At 40.9% G+C, this 22138-nt stretch overlaps 1 protein-coding gene across 13 annotated transcripts in view; it reads left to right on the forward strand.

Annotated features, from left to right (window-relative positions):
- LOC149351412 (uncharacterized) overlaps positions 1–22138 on the forward strand; it is a 214447-nt gene that overhangs the window by 54469 nt on the left and 137840 nt on the right. For 8 of the 13 annotated variants that reach the window (XM_089580739.1, XM_089580740.1, XM_089580741.1 and 5 more), the window contains exons 19-23: positions 2921–3061; positions 4257–4386; positions 10045–10122; positions 14539–14559; positions 21853–22077. In XM_089580739.1, coding sequence (XP_089436865.1) covers positions 2921–3061; positions 4257–4386; positions 10045–10122; positions 14539–14559; positions 21853–22077 — 595 coding nt within the window. The remainder of the gene's footprint in view (positions 1–2920; positions 3062–4256; positions 4387–10044; positions 10123–14538; positions 14560–21852; positions 22078–22138) is intronic. The other 5 variants (XM_089580734.1, XM_089580735.1, XM_089580730.1 and 2 more) reach the window with 4 other exon arrangements.

The raw sequence follows: 22138 nt of genomic DNA on the forward strand, positions 1-22138 counted from the left end.
TAAAGAACCCCAGATGGTCGAAATTTCTGGAGCCCTTCATTACGGCGTCCCTCATAGCTTCAGTCGCTTTGGGGTGTTAAATTCTCCAAAACCTTAAAAACAATGATTGCGACCAGAATGCGACTGTTATATAAAATGCAACTGCAATGAAAAGATTTTGTATTATGACGGTGTGGTGAAATTGTCCTGCTTATATATATATAAAAAAAAATAGATGCCAATCGCTAGCAGTCATCTTCGTCACGCTGTTCTCGGACTGCTGGATCTTGAATTCTCAGTCGATCGGCTTATGTCTCTACCTATTGCACTTTGTATTCTTCGTGGCTAAGACGAGAGGCTTATTACTAACGCAGTAATGCAGAAATAAGAAACCTTACTCTAACCCAAGTGGGATTCGAACCAGTGGCAGTGCAACAAAGAACTTTGTTTGCCTATGCCTTATGCTAGTCTGCCATCCCTGAAGCTTCTTTTTATTGTTGCTGCATGGAATATATCAGGAACCTGGCTGATCCTTGCTCGTGCCTTGCTTGACCGGATCAAATTCAGCCAAAGGGCAGCCAATTGGGAGGTTAACTTTACGCAGTGCTAAAAGGCACTGTGCTAAAATGCAGTTCTCTGAACAGTGGTCTCGTTGGACACGGCGATTCTCCATGTTTATTCATCATGCGGCTTTCCCATGTGCTAAACTGTCCTATTAACATGAAAAGTTCACACAGGATTCCGGAGTGTTTCGTTACAGGCAGAAATCTTGTAGTGTAAGGCTTGATTTCAATGTTCTTTAAGAGTCTGTAGAAGTATGGGCCAAAAGAACGCGGCTTCACGAAACAATGGAAATGATTTCGTTGTTCAATAGTTTCTCGTTGCCTTTCTTTGCATACGGCACAAAGGTATGCTTGTTGCGAAGGCACGTCCTAACGCGCGAGATCCACGTTTCAAGTCTAAAATAAGGTTTTTTCGGCCGATTAAATTTGCATCCGCTGAACACACTTTAGAGGGGCTCTGAAAGGGGCTCTCAATAAAGGTGTGGTATGCCTGGGATGTTAAAGGATGCCGCTTCACGAATATCCTCCAGCAAGAATTTTTTTAATGCGTTTGTGGTCAAAATTTAAATTTTAGCTAGTTCTTGCCTCTCCCCCTCCTCTCGGCATTACTTGCTCGCTCAAAGGTCTGCGTTCCTTTGCCGGCCTCACCACGTGGCTGACTGGTGGTGGCCACTGCAGCCGTGCGACCTTGAAAGAATGTAACCACTAGTTATCTCTCAAGAGAGATAAGCTGGAGTGTGAAACGGAGGAGAGTGCGAGTATGAAAAATTCATCGAAAAAGGCTTGGTGACTTTCGCGCACTATTGTGGGTTCTCTGCTGCGTGTAGAATTGCATTATTTTGCTCAGGTTTTCATGACAACACGATGTAGAGATTTAGTGAGTTTTTGCACTCTCATGAGAAGTTGTTTGAGGGTCCCTTTAATACAGTGGTATCAAGAAAAGCTAGGTAAGGTTGCAGGCTTATGGGTAGAGGAAGTAATGGCCGATCAGAACCTTTGTTATTTGCCTTCTGGAAAGGCTGTACAGGTATGCTAAGGAAAAGTGGAGAGTGAGAAAACTGAATGTATCGGCACAAGATTCTCTCGTGACCATGTCCAGGAAGACAGATGAGCCCTTCGTCGTTTTTAAGCACAGCTGCCAGGAAAGGGTGGTGTGTGGTTTTGAAAAATAAAAACCCTGAATTAAGTTGGTGGACAAAAAGTGCATGACAGTCTGATCAGACTCTATTAAAGAGCAAAAAATTATTTCGTGCATAAGGTCCCTTTGATAACGCCCCAGAAAGAGTACAAAATTCTATGCAGCGCATGTACCCTCTTCCTCGCACAATGCAGCCCTTACAACAGTGTCGCAGCCAAGATGTTGCAAATTTATGGCCGTGCAGACACGAAGTGCTCCCAACCAATCCAAGCCTGCTTTTTTTTGTCATACTCTTTCTTTATCAGAAAAAAAGAAAGGGCGATGTCATTAGCATAGGCCAAAATCTTAATTTTTATACTGTACTGGAGAGCAGCCACGATTAGTTGTGTTTTTGAAGATACTGAGCTATAGGGGCATAATGTAAATAAATTTGGTAAGCTCTTTGTTGTTAGGGAGAGCAAGTGTTCCCACGAGGCTCTTGTTGAGTGGGGAATGGGTAATTGAGGAGGTGCTCGCATATTCTTATACTATGTGGTAGAGGTTCGGCGGGCTGCTCAAAAGGGGGAGAGGGAATGACGATGACTGGCAAGTCCATTTTGGGGCAACAGAAAGGTGTCTGTCTGTATATAGTTGCCAAAAGAAGTTAGCTTCTTCTCTCAATAGTGTGCGGTAACGTAGAGGGTGCATGCGGCAGTCCTGATGGTGCCTGTGTAAGTGCGTAGGAGAAATTCCCAACTGACACAAGCTTCAGGGGAGACCTATTACTTGTGCGACAGGGTCTCTGGAACTGCTGAAGCTGCAGGGTTTTGTAGATGCAAAATCCACCAGCATTTCGCCTTATGTACAGTCGGGGACAAAAGTCTGTGGACCACGTGCTCCGTCAACGAAGCCGATAGCTCTTTTATTACCCGCTGGCAGGAGACCACACTTGTGGAGGTGAAAGTGAAAATCCTGCTCTTTCACGCCTAAAAGTGTGCTGTTCAGCCAGCGGCTAACAATAGAACTATCAGGTTCATTTACGGAGCACACGGTTCAGACTTTTGTTCCCGACCGTACCTCATGAGGTGGATTCTAGCATATACTACATAGCTTATTTGATTTTGCGGCTCATGCTGTTGAAAAAGCTAGCTATGTCTCGCTGTGGGAAGGAGGTGTTATTATGACATATTGTCACAATATAGTTAAGCAGGCTTGTCAGGGAGTCTGAAGTTAATAATTTCTTTCTTGTTTTTAATTCTAGCGGAGGACAACATGCTGGGCGACCAGTCTTTCCGGTATTTGACAGCTGACGAAATGAAGTCTCTTGGTGATGACTCCCTGCCAATTGATGTCACAAGAGATGAACGCATCACTGAATCTATCCACATCACACGGGAGCCGGGTAAGAGCCAGGCAGTTATGACAGCTATAAAAAGCAACTACTTTGTCTGCTTTTATACTGCGCCTGGCACATAAAGGGAAAGAAATTTGTGTAATGCAAGGCTGCTTCAACAGCTGGCAGACATGCAGCCAGTATTGTTTGAAGCTGGGAGATGTCGGATCATGTGCCATATCATACTTTGCTGGATGTTAACCATGGGTCTTATCCTAGTGGTGCGGCTGCAGTCTTATCTGTGACTCTGATAGTCACATTTGTTTTGCTCCCTTGCAGAAACATTTGCCGACTTTCTATAGAATGTCAGTGAAGGTTGACTGAAAGTCTATAGTGTCTATAGTGACTGAAAGTCTATAGAGGAGATATCTATAGTGTGTGTATACGAAGTCGGCAGATGTTTTTGTTTAGAGTTGTTCACGTATATTGTGCAGGCTGTGTATGTTGTTTAGAGGAGATATCTTTCCGTCTTCAAATTAGTGATTGGAATCTCAGATTTTAGTTGACACTTAGTGCAAAGTACTGGCCGTCTAGAGTGTGTCCCAACATGGCAGCATATTGCCATCTCTTGTCCAGTGGAAGTTGTGTGTACTGGTCAGTGGCAACATCATCACTTGCTTTTAACTGCTTGCTATTTGTTTTAAAAGTAATGTAAAATTAAGGAGAGTGCAACTGGAAAATGTCCTGCAGTTAGCATGATGTTCTTGCCTGGTGGAGGTTTTGTTTCGAGTACGCACTTTTTATGTGCAGCTTACATTTATGGTCTCCTAAATGCTCTTGGATGTTATGAATTACATGATTAGTCATGCACGTGGCAGCCTCTTCTAGAATTTGAAGTTATTGTTTCTAACTGCTAAACAGCATAAAATTGTGGGAAGGCAGTGTTAGCAAATTTGTGGTTTCCAGCTTATTGCCTTGGAGCCACTGCAGAGCTCCTTCACTGGTGACACTGTTTGCCAATGCAATGTGCTGTATGATGGATGCACAGTGCTCACAGAAAGAAGCAGTATTGCTGACCTGAAAACATTTTAAGCACCTCTCTCACATTTTTAGCTTATGAAAAAAGTTGCCTGTGAAGAACTCAGCTAGAGCACAATGTAACAAACAGGTGTGCGTCTGTACATGCGCAGCCATCTGCTGTAGGTTCCTCAGTGCTGTGCTGTGTGTTCGGTGTCACAAAACAGAGGTGCTCTCTGTGTTGCAGGCCACCCAGCACCTCTGACGCAGGAAGAAGAGCGCCTGTCACCTACACAGGCCCACACAACAGAAGCTGTTTTTGTTGGCAATTATGCACCAGACAATGTGGATCTGTCGCGAACACCTATTCATGCTGGGTAGGTGCGCGCGTAGGTTCCTATGTGGTCTTGTAAGTCTTGTAAGTCTTGTAAGTCTTGTCTCTCTTTTTTTTTTTCCGTCAAGTGTGCAGATAAGAGCAGCTTCGGTTATCTATAGGTTCTCTTAATTTTTACATTTAACCTGCCTTGTTCTGGCTGTCTGGTAGACTTATTTATGTAAATAGCAGAGAAGTTGACACTATGCTTATTACGTTTACCATGTACAAACTAAATACGAGCGTTAGTAGAATAATACGTTCATGTGAAAAACAGTCGTAGAAAAAGTGAGCTTGCGTGCATAATACCTAGTCTTGGGTCACCCGTTTTAAGATTTAAACTCTCTGTTGCACTCTTAATGTTTATGATGTAAAATACTGCAAGGCTTTTGCTGCCGACCGAGTTTCATATTTATTTTTAACATGATTTTTCAAGATATTTGCAAAGGGATTTGGTGTACGTACTCCCAACCCATTTAGAGACGCGATAGAAGCTACATATTTGAGGAAGCCTCATCAAAATTTGAATTAGTTGCATATTGCTGAAGCTAGATGGGTTGTCCTGAAGTTATGAATGAGTCATCCATAAATTGGTGCTTTTGTTGCCTGTGGCATACTATTTCCTTCTTTAATTAATAAAATTATAAATAGGTAGACTTTAATAGTTAAGTTTCTGGCTTCTTATGGTGTTCAGAGATTTAGCATGAGACTGTATTCCTGAACAATTTCTGTTTTTTTTTTGTAGCCATCAAGTGTCTATTGTGCATTGTCTATTTACCATTAATTTTTACTTTCTGCTGGTACAATTTTGCTTAACAAAATTGTGAAGCTAGGTTGTACTTAGAGCCTAGCCTTTGTAACATTAAGAACTGTATAATTTGTCTAATCGAATGCTTAAATTAACTAACAGTTCACTGTGCAGTATGCTTTCTTTATCATGCCAAACCAATTTTTACACTTTTAGATGAGCTTTTACCTTCTTCACTGATACACCAGCATTGGTAACACCCAAAGCTACTTCTGAATTTCAGTTAACAATATATATGTAGCTGACCACCACTGTAGTAGCTTTAGTATTTTTCTCTTTGTAGCTATTCATAGCACATGCGGCTAACATCATGACAGGGTTGTTACTGTTGCTGCTGTTTTTTGGATACTGGCATGAACTGGAAAGAATCAGCACTAGCATGGAAGTAGGATGTTGCATGTATGTTTCTCCTCTTATGTAATCATATCACCTTGGTATTTTTGTGTGAGTTACATTCAGTGGTAATGAAACCTAAAATTTCATATACAGTAGAACCTTGATAATTTGAAGTCAATTTAAAAATTCAAAATCCCAGTGAACTAGAAAAATTCTGATAGTCGCTAAATTTACTCTGCTTATTTTACTGGATGATTGGACTAGCCAGTTTTCACTGACCAAATAATCTGTATTTTTTGGTTGTGGCTTATAAAACCCAGCTTGGGTGAATGCCACACTGGTTCTGTGCTGCTGCTAATCTTTGAATAATGCTTAGTCCACAACTTGGCAACTGAACTGGCATGTTCATTTTCAATTTGCTCCCTTACACGCCTTGTGGATTTGCGCCAGTTCTGGGTTCTTTGCTTCGCTAGCTTTCCTTGCCTCCTTCTTTGTAGTGAGTTGCAACATGAACACCTATGTGTTCACGTTTTGTTCTCTTGTCAAGTGAAAGCTTCTAGGGATGTCTGTGGTTACGTAACAGAGGAGGCCCCAATATAGAACCTCAACTCTATTCTTGAACCAGGCCAGAGGTGTGCCTAACTGGAAAGCTATAAAAGGCAGTAGTTGGACTTGCAAATCATTCATTGCACTCTTTGATGCTCCATGCACCATCACAGAGATGGCAGTGAGAATGAGAGCAAGCTTTATTGATCATTCAGTAATGTAGTTGAGGGTTTATGTTTGTTTTTTCTTGTATGTTTTTGGCGAGTGTTTGTTTCTTGATATGCCGGTTCATTCAGTAATGTTGAAGGAGACGTGTGAACATTCTGTGCAGACGTTGAGACCAGTATAACCAAAAGTCTGGTGTCCAGAGATGGTGGCAACCGCATTAAACCCCCTTGAGCTCCCACTGTAGCTTGAGTTAATCATTTCTTAGACATTTACCACAGTTTAGTTAGTGTAATGCTGGTTGCTGCGAAGTATTGCATATGATATGGTTAAACTTAGTTTCAACAATCCGCTTAATTAATATATATCTCATTGTCCAATTGACTTCAAATTAACAAAGTTCTATTGTAATTGTGCTGAATTTTTCCTGATTTTAAGCACTTGTGCAACAAACCCGCTAGTTTGTATTCGGCTTTCACATCATTGCCTCATTGCTGATGATTTCATTTATCTGCTCATATATTGTTTAGACTATTCATTCACTAGATGGAAAGATTAGAATATGTATCTTATCTCTTTAGAGCATCATGTCAAAACCATCCAAAAAACCTCTTTGTATCCACAGCAGCAAGGGTGACCAACATATTTCATGCGCTAGAGCTTTTCCTCTTGTGTGGTAGTGTCAACAGAATTGTGTTGTCAGAGTACAGTTTAGATTTACTATTCTAGATAATGAAAGTAGAGACTATACTTTTCATGTCTTTTTCTTATTACGGACGCAAGTCCTGACTTCAGCAGTGAGTGGGAATTGAAAGTTGACTTGCAGAGAAATTTAATTCACTGCTCAGATTTTCAACTCTTATTTTTGTGACCTCCCACTCTTGCATAATTGTTTTTGGAGTATGCATAGCTTTCTGCTTATAAAATTTGCAATCAGAATCAGTGGCTTTATCTAGCTACTGAGTGTACCAGATAATCGGCTTACCTACTGTGCTACATTAACAAAGAGTAGGTTATCTGGGTGGCCAAGACATGACATATAGGGGCATTTACCATCACTTGGACCAAGGTTTTTAGAAGAAGTTGTATGTTTTGAAATGGTAAGGCTAAACCATTTTTTTTGCAGTTACCTGGCACTCTTAGAAGCATTCTTATGCTTTAACTAATTTATTAGGTGGGATGTATTCTTTGACCATTGATTATAGATGTCCAAAATTGCAATCGGAACTTGTAGAACTTGACAAGAAGCTTTAAGTGTTTTTTTTTATTTTAGCTAAATGCAGAGCATGCAGAGCAAACATACCCACAAGTAATGTTCCAAAGGATGCGCATAGCAATCAAAATGCCCATTGCACGAGCACCTGCTTCAAAAACCCTGCTTCTAGTTGTGCATGTGTACTGGCTGCTGCCTCGGCCCACCAATGTTGGTGAAGCAGTTGCTATCATTGTGTGTGTGTAGTTGCAGGGCTGATGAGCACCTTTAGGATTCAGCGCATTTAGTTCATTGCATCAATATAGCGTTCAGAATAAGACTACCCATCCAAAAGTTGTGCAGTTTGGTATTGCTATTAATTCTTTACAACTTTGACTGTAGCTTTCCATGTATCTCAACAGCTCGAAGGTAATTTATCAAACTTCCTATATATAGCAGCATTCAAGAAAAAAAAAAAAATCTCCTGAGTGCACCAGGTGACCCTGAACAATATAGTACTTCAGTTTCGTCATTATTAAATGAAGTATTATACATATAAACCTTAGCTCACGTTAGGTGAAAGACCCTGTATATGTCTTGATTGGTACTACTTGTCATGTATGTTGACTAAAGAGAAATTTCAAGGGCAGGCTAATTTCTCTGGTATCAGCTTGCAAAATATAGAAGTACTACTAGTGCATGCTGCTCTTATTTGTTTTATAAATCTCGCTCACCTTCTGATGATGCTCATTTGCATTGTTTCTCTCTCTCTTGTACAGTGTGTGCGCTTCCTACTTCTGGCTTCAATATTGCTACCATTACCGATTAGTATTCTATTTATTGATGTGCAACCTGAGGCTTGTAGCATCAAAATATTTTAACATACTGGATGAGAGCTTATTGCTTTTTGTTGTAACTACTAGTGTAAGCATTGCCTGTTTTCTGCCTCAAGCTTTTAAAGAGCTTGGTTTCCAAGAAAGCAGTGTCATTACTCTGTGCTGTAGCATTCAGAAATAAGAAAAATGAAACATTGGTATGCATCTTCTGCATTCAAATTTTGGGGCTTCAGCGTATTGTAGTCCCAACATAGGTATGTACTGTGGTTCCCACATATGTATATGTATAGTGAATGTAGTATATGGTGCCAGTATTTGTTCTATTTTGGCTGGTTCTAAGTTCTAGTAGTGTCAGAAACATGCTACCTAATTAAAGACTGTCGTTGTTGCCTTGGTTTAGTAAAACAAATTTTTCATTTTGGAATGTTGTTAATATTCAGCTGAGGATGATGTGGCTATAAAGTAGAGTGTAGATAGGTTTAAATTTACAGTGTCAGCTCTATTGAAAGTTTACATGTAAAATCATTGTGTGAACATATTTTAGTTTGTCACTTTTCTTTGAGGTTCTTACGATTAGTGCTGCAGTTAGACAATTTCCTTAACATCGTTTTGTTAAAACGCTTGTTTCGTGATATTCACTTATTACAGTGAAAACTGATATTTTTGTATTTGAGGTCAGTTTTTATTTAGAATTGCGCCCTTTATCTGAATTACTAAGGAGGAAGAAGATATCAATGCCATTGAATATAGCGTAAAAGGGAATCAAATTTAACCAAGTGGTTAATTGGTAAAGGCACTGTGGATCTTTTGTGTGCAATTTGGGAACTGCACATGGCTAGTGGTCAGAAAAGGGAGAGGATTTTGTACTCCTCGTTTTGGCTTTGAGGTCAGTTTTTATTTAGAATTGCGCCCTTTATCTGAATTACTAAGGAGGAAGAAGATATCAATGCCATTGAATATAGCGTAAAAGGGAATCAAATTTAACCAAGTGGTTAATTGGTAAAGGCACTGTGGATCTTTTGTGTGCAATTTGGGAACTGCACATGGCTAGTGGTCAGAAAAGGGAGAGGATTTTGTACTCCTCGTTTTGGCTTGCACTGCTTCTTTGTATTATTGGATCATGGATCGCTCATGGTCATCGTAAGTGGATAGAATTGAATTTATTTCTTTTTGAATGCTACAGTTCAGAGCATATGACATCATGCAGTAAGAGCTTTGACTTTGCTACTGGCACTTCTGTGTTCTTAGCTTTGAAATGCGGGACAATGTACCCTCATAGTCATCCGTTCTTATTCTACATTGTGTAATTTCACGAGGTAAATATCACCTGTAATGGAGTTTAGCACAGCCTTAAATACTGCCTAAGGCAACTTAAAATGGCTTTGACATGAAACACACTGGTATGCTTACTTGTTATATAGTAAGGCTGCTTGTAGTAATGCAAAATGAATTTGGCATCTCTGGAAACTTGTGGTTTGAACAAAATTCATTTAACAGTTTAGAGTTTGTGTGCATGTCTATTTATAACTTAACTGTACATCATTGAGTGCACTTTCTTTTTAGTCCACCTAGTAGGTGTGCTTTAATAAATCATGCAGCTCAAAAAAGTTTAGTTATGCATTGTAATTTATTTGGGTGACTATGGGGGTGCGTTGTTTTGTTTTCGTTAGCTTGAAGCCTGTATGTGCTGTGTATGTTGCAACACTCATCACTTTTTGTGTTGTGTTCTCTTGGTTTTGCTTTCTTCCCCCCTCTTTTGTTTTCTCTGCACACATCTAGCTCCCTGCTTAGTTGGGACGGCGATTCCTGTTCCTCTGCCTACGTCCTGTCGCCCACAAAACGCATGTGGCGCGAAAGGTGTGCACCTCCCAGCTTTTATTTGCTTCTTTCTCCTTACCCCCTGCCAGCGTTTGCCCCCCCCTTACCTTGCATTTATGTTCACATGTTTGCACGGCATATCATCAGTGGCTTCTTTGGCCATTGTTAAAATGTAGTTGATGCCAAGTGCCAATTTATTGAGCATTGTAGCTTCATATCATTTATATGATCTTCGATAAAAGTTTCAGGAAAGTTGCGTGTTCACTTGGAAAGCTGTCATTACGACAAGCCATCATTTTGAATGTGTGCTGGCAACCTTTTGTGAGTTTTGTGTGCAGGAAAAAGATTGCCATTTAAAACACAATTTGTGTTTCAAGCAATCTTTAAAGCTTCTTGTTGTCCTTTAATTCGAACACTCATTTTTTTTTTCACCTGGTAAGTGCTGTCTGGTTACTAACAAGTTCAGCATCATGAATTAGTAAATAGTAGCAACAGACTCATGTGGTGTACAGAAACATTTTCCTTTTTATGGGTGCGGCTACTTGTGATTTATTGCAAATGTTGTGTTCAAATGTTTTGAATCTGATTTCTCAGCTAATTTTTTTTGCTTAGATTGCTGGTTTAGGACTTTATAGGACACATCTTGCCTTGAATTGCTGGTTTCTTTAGAAAATAATAGTGCATTTCCTTGAGTGCATGTTCTATCAGGTTTTTTTTTTAGGCTACATGTCATGAGTGTTTGTCATGCCATTGTACTGTTAGCACCATAAGTTCTTGGGATACCAGGTTCGCGAAAAACAGCCTTGTTATGCACCATCAGCAAGCTGCTTGGCATTGAATGGTGCAGTTCACACTTGCATGTGCAGCTCACAGAGCACATTTATCAATTCCAAGATGCTTGCTTAGGATGCGTGGCAGTTTGCACTTTTTGCAGATCCAGCTTTCTGCAAAATTTCTAGGTGCTGACAGTACATGGTCATTAAAACACTATGATGTAGGCTTCTTTAGTTTGCCTGGCATCACTGCATTAGAATGCCAGAGATCTTACACATGGAGAAGTAAGGCAACAAAGGTAAAGGGCAGTTTGTGTTGTTTTCAGCTTTCAGCTGATAATAATTGCTCAGTGTTGACGTCATCACAGTTGTTTTTCAGGGCTCCTAACTAAAAGCTGGGAAAGTCTGACACACTTCTTACTTGTTTCTTGAAAGCAGTGTTAATCTTTTGATTTTTGTTGTTTATGTTCTCTTATACTTATTCACATCTACCTTAGCTGCATTTACAATTTTTCTGAATGGTATAAATGTATTGTGCTTCAAGTTCTGTCAATTTCTCCTGTCTTTCCATTTCATCTTTATGGTTATGGTGCAGTGAGATGATAACGCTTATCTTGGCATGCTTGCATTCTCTGAAGCTGTTTTTAATTTTTACCCTTGCTTTGGGGGAAGCATGCATGAATGGATTCTTGCGTTGGCTTTATTAAAGGCTTGTTGCCTAGTGCCTAACACTGTAATGCATGCTGCATGTCTATGAATGCAATGTTATGATGAAGATGCTCAGTTTTCAGTTTTGTGTAGTTATGTGTCATTCCTGTGTACCCCTGTGTTATTCCGTGTCTGGTAATGGCATATTGCCAATATCGCAACACAGCATACAGCACAGCAGATACAGTGCAGCAGTCCTATTTGCAGAATGCATTTATTTAACTTTTTTGTTGCAAAACATGGAGGCTGACGTGTTTTTTTTTTGTGGAAAATTTCCTGTTTGGAGAGGAGTGACCACCCCCTCTGCCACCCCTTCTCCCCCATAAATCTGCCCCCACTTTTACCACTTATCTGTATTAGTCATGTGCGTGGCACATGTTGACATCAGATGCAAAGATATGCAGTTGAAATTAAAAATTTGGCTAAATTATCCTTGCTTTAATTGGTAATTTTACTTGGGGGAATGACTCATGCACACTGCGCAAGAAATTAAATTTTTCATGAGTTGTGAAAATATATTTTCGATATTTAACTGTTGTATTCAAGAAAGTTGTTACTCTGAATAATTTTAGGGCATATCAAAGATGTGGTCACTCTATTTTTGACTAACTTGCACATAGCTGCATAACAAGCTGAGTGAATGGGGCTCCCATATTAGTACTCTGCCTTTATCCATCCCTTTCTGTAGTAGGATACAACTTAAAAAAACTGTAGTTGCTAACACTGGACCATGGTTCGCGGTGTCCTGTATTACTCCGCTGGCCAGTCACAACAGCAAACGAATCACCTTTTTATTCTCTTGACTATATTAAACAAGCCAAGTATCAAAATTCTGCAGCTTGTAAAATTTTTCTTGCGATAAGCGTCTTGTTTAGGTAACAAGAAAAGTTTAAACAATGGACTACTTTTTTCGTCGTGGAGGAATTCTGTGTGGCGGTCCCGAATGTGGGCGCAGCTTCACTGCAGACTCAGTTGTACTGTATATTTCATGGTTGCATATTTTTTTATGAACTTTGTATGCATACTTTTTTTTTGACACAAAAATCATCTGTTGTTGCAGGAACAGCCCAGGCATAGCACTAGAAACAATTTCAAATAATGCCATCACATGTTGAGAACACTCACCTTCTTGCCTTTGTTGCCTTAGTCCAGTGGCAAGGTGGCATATCCTTAGCTAACCTGAAACTCATGAATGCAGGAGATAGCTGGACACCGAGAATTCTAGAATCTGATAATGAATGTCTTTGAGTGGTCTACTTGTGCTGTTATCTTAAGATAGCTGTGCTTCTTCAGCACAAACTCTCTTCACATCTTAATGAAAATTTTCAGTGCTCAGTGCTTGTATTATGTTATTTTAATATATGATGTTTATGAATACATGCCATCAGATGTGTGCAGCCCTATCCATTCTGCAGTCTTTTTAAGTATAAGCCTTCCCAGTGCCTCCTTGCACTGGGAACTGTAGTCTTTAAGCAGAGTTGCTTGTGACAAATCAGTGGTGGCCCTGCATAGTCAATTGCTGAACCAGTATAATGCAACATTGGTGCTTTGAAGAAAAGAAGAAAGTTTAGTTAATTGTGTTAATTGTTAGTTGTGTGGGTATGGCTGCTGCAGGAAAGAGTTAATTTCATCTCAGTGGGGGAGGTCTTTGTCCTACCATGGATGTAACTGAACTGATGGTGATAAGGATGATGATAATTATTCAACGGTCTTTTGGACATGGGCTAGAAAAAACAAGGACACATCTGGCCAACACTCAGATGTACTCATGTTTTTGTGACTTTTAATTGTCAACTATTACCTCCTCTGTGAGCATCGCTTTTGTATGCTTCTAACAAGGTGTAGCCAGTGTGCTTTCTTATGAGCCTTTGTAACACTTAAACTTCCTTGATGGCCATTAAGTTCAAAATTTATGTTATCAGCCTAGCCATACGTCAGCAGTTTGTGTGGCACTTAATTGCCAAACCATTTGTGTGAGAAATATTCAATCCTCGAGGACCTACTATTGGTGAGGCACAGCACAGAAACATATCGACACCATTTATAGTTAATGTGTGCTTAAATGCGAAGCTGCACTGTTGCTGTGCATGCACTAATGAAGGCCTCAGGGGTGGACGTGTAAAATACAGTTGCCAGGTTGTGATATCTGCATTTAATTCCCGATGCGTGTCATGTTGGCAGTCTTATATTTATAACTGTGGCTTTGTGTATCTACACTGTGGTGATTTACCTATTGCATTTTTTAGCAGCAAAGCAGGTTGGCAACATTTCACTGTGCAGCATCTCTGTGCTTTACCACCAGCATGTCTGTAATATGACAGGATGGGCATTTTTATTCTCCTTTTCAGTGCTGGAAGTGAAATCTATGAGGTTTAAATGTGCTGAAAAGATGCTGCAGTTAATTACTGTGGGGTTGGATTTATTGGAAATTTCGCACTCTGTGTGTGCAGTTTTTAGGTGGTACATACACAAGTCTGGATGGGCAGAGAACTTAAATAATTGGCATTCTGCTGTTGTGGTGACTAGCTGCATTTGCAGGTGGGAAGTTTTCTAGTAAATTGAACATGCTATGTGGAAATTTTTCATTGGGAAAGCACTGAAAAACTTGTGTTAAGTTGACTGCACTAGGTAAATTGAGACTCAGTCATATGTATTAACCAGTCTGTGCATACATGCTGGATAGTTGCAGGACTTTGTATATATCTTGACTCCTTGGCCACCTGAAGAAAGCACCATGCCTGCGCAAGCTGCTTCAAGATTGGAGGCAAAGAAGAATCATTTGCTTTGGGGAGGCGAATTGTGGGTGCTATCCAGGCAGGCGGTTGCATGTGTGTTGTGGACTACTAATGGCTGGCTGTTTGCGCTTTTCTGGCTGTTGTCTCTTGATGTGCCTAACCTGGTAATCTTTTTCCTCCTCTCCCCTTTTTGTGGCTGTTCTCTCCCCCTCTGCTGCACGATTCCTTCGGAACCAAAGTAGCAAGCTAAAGTGGAAGACGTAAGTGGCCCTCTGACCCTGCTGCCCTCACCAACATTGATAAAACCACCCAATAGTGTTGCTTTAATGTATCCCATTGCGGCTGTTTTATGTTTACACACCCTGAGCTATCACGTGCTCCACGCTAATTGTGTGGCTGGCACTGCTGAATATGCTGTGGTGGCTTTGTGTGTAGGCAGCTTGCAGCAGAACTTTTTAGGCATGCCGTCAGCTGATGAGTGGCTACAAACTGCCTTGGGAGGTCACAGTATTACGCTGTGCACACTTGATCATTATAACTGAGTGTTTGCTTGTGGGTTCTACCTTTGATGGTATACTCTAATGGACCCCTTCCTTTCTTTTGTGGTTTTTATTTTTGTGCTAGTAACAATTAGCATTGTTGGCTGAGGTTTACTGACATTGTTTTTGTTTATCAACAGTTTCCTTACAACCTTGGGACTCTAGTTTGGGGCCTGAATTTTTTAAGTACAGTCAAGCCCACTTATAACGACTGCAGTTATAAGGAACACCCCCTTATTACGAGCGAGAATTATTTTACCGTCGAAATATGTATTACAGCAATGGCACTGTGTCTCGGATACAACAAATGACAATGACAGCTCAACTCGGTTAGAGTGAACAAAAAGGCACTGTAAATTTGGCCCCACTGGCAAAAAACTCTCGCTTCCCACCAGCGTGGAGACAGACTGTATCACCTCCGCCCGCCTTCCAAGAACAGCGAGCTGGAGCCAAAACAGCATTAAAAAGTCTGTATTGAAACCACCGGCCAAGCGTGCACTGTTGGGCAGCAGTGATGCACTTGTGTCAGTTGGTCTAAAGTAGAAGCAGAAGTGTGGTTTGCGCGAAAGAGTGACAGTACTGAAAGCGAAACTGGTCGTATTCGGTGGTCAACCAATGGCAGCTATCTGAGAACTTTCACTGCCTGTCACATGGTATGCCTTTCTGGCTCAGCTGGTCATGTGGTGTGCGTTCCCCAATCTGTTCTTCGACTTTGCGCTGCTGTCAGGCAGAAGCATACGACAAGTAGTACAGTTGATATGCTTTGGGTGCAAGTGTTCTGTACTAGCTTCGTTGCTGCATCCGTACTACTTTGTCGGAGACTCAGAGGCTGACCTACCACCAAGTGCCATGATTGCTTATGCCGTAGTTAGTAATATTGTGTCCCTAAAGCATCTCGTTGGCAGAAATCATTTCGGAGAGAAGCACATTATTTGCCTGGACAGCTTGGAAAGAGCTGTTTAGGGCCTTCATGAAGAAGCAGACGTGCGTAATGGACGTTTTCATGAAATAAAAGCCACTTTTGCTTGACTTAGCAGTTTTTGCTGTAATAGAGTAAGTCCTCTTACTATTAACCTTGGTCACAACGAACGCGATCCCCTTGAATGTGAGATACGTTATAAGTGGGCTTGACTGCATATCTAATCAGCTCGTAACTATGATATCCCAAAGGATGTTTTTTTTTTTTTTTCGTCATTAACTTCGCATCAGAGTTTTCCTTAAAGATGGGATTTAAAGCAGTAGCTGAATATGGTGGTCTTTCGTTTGTGGCAGCCAGAATTATCCTTGTGCTGCCAAAAAGAGACTCAACATATCCACATTTTCCTTTTACAAAATTTACAGGTGGGTTAACTCACTGCTTTCTTTCCCCTTGAAATTCTGCACGTACTGGAGCCTGGTTGGAACAGTTTTTTTCTGCGCTAAAATGTTCTGCTGTAATTTATGTTGTTTTGTGACATGATTTGAGTTACATATTAAAAATAAGCATTGCTAAGCAAGTTGAGCTTGAAGTGTTGAGTGTTCACTGTTTTGCTCATTGTTTATAACAAACTAACTTTTGCTTATTTTCGATTAATCTGCTGTGGTACATGTGTGTGCAAGGTGTGTGTCGATTTTGTGTGCATTTAACATAACGTTTTTGCTGAGGGCATGCTAAGCCATAAATTCCTTTCCTTTTTTTGCTCATGAGAGATGTGCTCCATTTTAAGTTCAGTCATTGAGCCGTTGTTGAAGAGCTCATAAATTGTATTGTTAAGGAAATGTGTTGTTGTTTAGTATGCCATCATAACGGTTAGGAATGGTGACATAGGGTTAGAATGTGGCTGTCTGTGATTTTGAAGTTACTGCTCGCATTTTTGTGATCAAAACGTAAGTATCATGTGAGATCACAGAATTTTTTATAATTGCATTCTGTGTGCTTACCATGGAAGAGCTTACTACTGTTTTCTTTAACCTATCTTAAATTAAGTGTAAGCACTCTTAATTCAATTTTTCTCACTGTTTAGCTACGAGGTCATCATGTCTGCCATTGCAGCATGAAGTGAGAAGCTGTTTATAACAGAATTGAAAGTTACAGAGCTCAGCTAAACAATGTAGCTGAATGATTGCTGTGGGGTAGTGGGCCTTGATGTGATAAGGTAGATATATGACTGTGATCACTTTGAACCTCTAGTTGCATTTATTTAATGTTACCTGTGCAGATTCTTCTAAATTTTGTTTTATTATGCTTGAGTAAGCTTATTGTTAAAGAATAGCTTTCTTTGCCTTTATTACTTGGGCATATCATTTTTATTCTCAATAACTTTCACAGGTAGGTATAATTTTATAATGCCAGGAACGTTTCAATGCTTAAAGTACACACTTATTTGTCACATGAAGCCAATATTTTATGTGCGTAATGTTAATATTCTTGCGAAACTCCACCACACGCCAGGATGTTGCTGGATGACCTTGCTGGCTGACTTTGGGGCTAGTTGGTACTTACTTATTTATCCTACTAAATGGCAAAAGAGATCTGGGGAAGCTGATGAAGAAGCCAGCACAAGGAATTTGTTCTTTCAGTCAAATTGTAAGCGAAAAAATTTCTGACAGTCCCTATATGAACACGAGAAGGCTACGTGCATGGGTCTTCATAAAAGGAACATGAAGATGTTATCCCACAGTTGTAATTAGCCTGAAAAATGACACATCGGCCTTGTGCAGAGAAAGTGATGGACAGCTCATGCATGCGTCAGCTTTTTTTATTTATGCATATGGCTTTCACCAGTTTCTTTTCAGTCTGATACTAACACCTACTGGTGAAAGTGCTTTTACTAAATTCCGTGCACTAGTGCTTTTTGCAGTACTTCACAAGTTGAGAGCAAGGAAAGCTCTTAAGTGGGCTCAGACGCTCCCTGAGCCTACTTTTCTGACACTTGCCAGTTTGCCCCTTATGCACCTTGCTGAAAGAAATAAGGATAGCTCCTCTAAAGGCTTACATTAATTACTTCATGGGATGCATTGAAAAAAGCGCAGATGGAGTGATCAGGTGTAAGAGAACTAACTGGTTAAGAGTGTATGCATAACAAAAAAAGAAAGCTGACATGGGTGAACTGCTCATTGGAGGTCAAAGGTTTGGTTTGGTTTATGGGGTTTAACGTCCCAAAGCGACTAAGGCTATGAGAGACGCCGTAGTGGAGGGCTCCGGAAATTTCGACCACCTGGGGTTCTTTAACGTGCACTGACATCGCACAGTACACGGGCCTCTAGAATTTCTCCCCCAAAGAAATTCAACCGCCGCGGCCGGGATCGAACCCGCGTCTTTTGGGTCAGCAGCCGAGCACCATAACCACTGAGCCACCGCGGCGGCATTGGAGGTCAAAGTATCACCGTTGGAACTACTGCTGTTTGTGAGAACTTATCTGAATAATTGTTTTGTTATGCAGACACATGACCATGGTCTTCTCATGTTCGTGTATGACATAAAAACTATTCCTATTACACTTCAGCTGAAAGTTTCGGCTTGTCTTGTTGATCCCTTTGGCTTGCCTTGTGTTTCACTGACAAATAATGGTTTGTGGTCTGGTGCTAGAGCACAGAATCTCTGCTTAAAGAAAGCACCATGAGCAATGAGCTCAGAACACATTTTTTGTGACCTAAATTGAGAAATAGGATGATGATGACTGGAATTGTTCAATGAACTTCTAATGTGTCATTTTTGGACTGATATTTTTCTGTTCTTTATTTTGGTCCTCCTAAGTTTTCTTGCAGTCTCATATATGTTCTGAAATGTAAATTTGGCAGTTGCTAATAACTTTTGAATATTGCTGTGTGTGCGTAGCAGCATTTTTGGTAGTAAAGAATTCTTTACACTATGAGAGAGCATTTTAATTACCTGTAAATTATGCTTCTAAATGCATTTAATGAACAATGTTGCATGGTTGTCTAAGAATTATTAATGACGTGATGAGCAACAATTTTTTCCAAATTATTATGCTGCACCATGGAAAATAAAACTGCGTTTGCAGTTTTGTTTCATTTTGCCATCGTATGTTCATTTCTCTACCTAGTTTCCATTCTTCACTTGCACTTTTCCTGCTGCTCTGTGAGTTTAGAAATACCCATCTGCTAGGACTGGGCTCCAGCCTTGCCGGGACAGTGTCCACATTGCTGCTTGCATTATCTCTGGTCCATGAATCCATGAATGGTCCATGAATCTGGTCTCCTACATGTCCAACCAGATGGAAGTCTAAGGTAGCCAGATTAAGGCTGTAGGGCACGAGCAGGAGAACTTCCCATCCAGTTTTCTGAATTTTATTCACTTTTGAGTTAGAAGTTTGAGGGTGTTCATCGTTAAGCTGCTGGATAATTTTTCTTCCAGGCCTCGTATCAGAGTCATTACTCAATGCACGATGGTGCTTGCAAATGTTTGACATAGCCGTAATAATTATTTGCCCAGGTTCGAGAAAATAAACCAAAATGAAACACTCTGAATCCCTAGGGCCATGCTCTAACTTTGGCAACTGATGGCACTCACTGTCTTTTCCTTATTCTTTGATAGAGAGTTTGAAGGATGCCATTCCATGGTTTGGCATTTTGTTTCTGGCCAGATATGGCGAAACCATCTTTTTCTACCAGGCGCAGTAGATAGCAAGGAGCCACCTCTTTTGTTTAAAAATCTTTGTAGAAGTTCTGCTATGATGGTTTTGCATTGAATTTTTTGCTCCTCAGTCAGCAAGTGCAGATCCCAGTGGGCCTAACCCTGAGCTTGCAGTGATCTTCTATTCTGTGCTATGCCTGATACCAAGTATTCTTGCTGTTCCATCTAATGCAATACACCTGTCTTCTTTTGATGAGTCATCAGTAGCTCTTGTTGGCTTTCCTTGTGACAGTGCGAGGTCTACCACTTTGAGTCTAATCTTCATTGCCAGTCGGTCATCATTAAAATGTTGTGTCTACCTTTTGACAGTGCTTTCATTCATGGACGCATTGCCATACACATGCTGAGGCCTCTGGTAAACTGGTGCAGCTGAAGTTCCCACTTTGGTGAAATTGATCACCTTGCTGCAGTGAGACGTCATGGACAGCCAGTTTGTTTTTTGTACTGGTTGATAGATGATTTGACCTGTTGATACCAAATGATTAAGATTGTACAAAACATGGCATCGCACGCCACCAAGTGCTTATTTTGTGGTTGCAGTCTTGGATGCAAAAATTGTTGCTTATGAGCAGAAACAAAAAAAACTGCTAATGAAAATAGGTTCAGATGAGAGTTTAGTACATAAAGTTGAAGTGAGGTCACGTGATTTTGTCAGTGAAATGCAGAATTTTAGTATACTATGTGAAGATCTCTTTAAATTTGATTGCAAGATCAGAAATGCAAATTGATTGCAAGATCAGATATTTCGGGTAATAACAGTTCAAGTTTTAATGTTCAAACTTAGTTTCTCCGACAAGATTGGAGTCTTTGAAATCCCAAATTGCAGCCATGGTTAGGAATGACCAATGATTACCTGTTATGTTAGCGTGCATCAACAATAATTTATTTTAAGTTTCGTACTAGTATTAACTAATGACATTCATCTACCCTTTTCATCTTTGAACTTGTGATGATAGCAGTGGCGCAGTATTGGGGGAGTGTGTAAACATGGCGGCAAAAATGAGGTCCCAATCAGTGGTGGAAGACATTTATGTTCCTGCACCAGAAAATGTCAACATGTTCACCCACTGATTCCAATGAGGCTGAGGGGGGCAGAAAAGAGGGTGCATATTGCTGGGAGACATAGCACCATGGTCGCCACCCAGAAGAATGTTTTGAATGCTTTCATTCAAAATCAAATATCACTGAAGTGTGAACAGATAGAAGGTTGAGACAAGAATAAGTGTATATAGTTGCTGCAGCGGTGGCCTAGTGGTTGAGTATCTGCCTTGCATGCGGGAGGTGCGGAGTTTGATCCCCAGTGCCGCAGGGTACCCACCGGTGATACAATGGGTACAAGCTTTCCTTTGGCCTGGTGCTTAGCTTATACGGAGTGAAGTGCCTAAAAAAATGGGTCTTTGACCCCACCTTGAGCAAACAAAAATACCTTGTGCCTTGGCGCTCTTTGGTCGCAGATGGCCTTGCGCCATAAAAATTCGTCATCATCAAGAATAAGTGTATTTCTAAGTGATTCTACACAGCGCTTAGTTTCTTTGCAATACCTGGAGTTCATGAAAAATTCCTGACCACAGTGGCTGAAGAGCATGTAAAACTTGTGACTGCAGAGGGTTAAAAAATTAGTAAAGCATATGGCAGAAATGGAGACCTGGAGATGGAGGTAGAGGACTGAAAACCTACAGTTCTGTATTTTGGTGCACATCTGAATAGTTCCTCTTGGCATCTGTTCTAGCCCATATCTACAGTGGTACACAATTTCTATAGAAATCAGTATTAGCAGCGTGCGTTAGGTTGATTGAAACGAGACATGTTACTTACAGTTTGGCATCATCTGTGAATACTAAATTGCTGAGACTTTCATACATGGTATCATGCCAAAAAGAAGCTCTTTTGAGGCATACAGATTGGCAGGCATTTTGTAACATCATGCAGGAATGACCCGCCGTGGTGTCTTAGTGGTTATGGTGCTCGACTGCTGACCTGAAAGACACGGGTTTCATCCCGGCCACGGTGGTCGCATTTTGATGGAGGCGAAATGCTAGAGACCCGTGTACTGTGCGACGTCAGTGCACGTTAAGGAACGCCAGGTGGTCGAACTTATCCGAAGCCCTCTACTACAGCGTCCCTTGTAGCCTGAGTCGCTTTGGGACATTAAACCAAGCAACCAATCATACAGAAATGCACCGAACTCCTAATTAGCACAGCATACGTTGGACATGCAGTACAAAGAATTTGTTGTTACACAGCAATGTAATGCTCTGCTCTTTGGCATTTGCATCAACTATTTTTTTTTCATTTTTGCCCTCTGAAGTTGTTAGGCATTGATGTGTAAATTTTCTCGTCCTTTGCAATGTTTTGCATTGTTTGGCTCCTCCTCCTAGGTTTCTTGTGAGCTTCTTGGTGGATGCACGTGGTGGCGCCATGCGTGGCTGCCGACACTCTGGTGTGAGGGTGATCATCCCGCCTCGCAAGGCACAGATGCCCATGCGTATCACATGCCGCTATCTGCGCAAGGAGAAGCTTCCTCACCCGCCTCCACTGCTTGAAGGGGAGGCTTGTGCCTCACGCATTCTCGAGGTTGGGCCTGCAGGAGCTAAGTTCCTTGGGTGAGTCATTGTGCACAGGGCCAGGGTGAGGGCATTGAACGACTCAAGTTTGTCTTCTAGG

Source organism: Amblyomma mixtum, chromosome 3 (genome assembly GCF_055824585.1).
Source record: "Amblyomma mixtum isolate Tamu chromosome 3, ASM5582458v1, whole genome shotgun sequence".
NCBI classification, from domain to species: Eukaryota; Metazoa; Arthropoda; class Arachnida; order Ixodida; family Ixodidae; genus Amblyomma; species Amblyomma mixtum.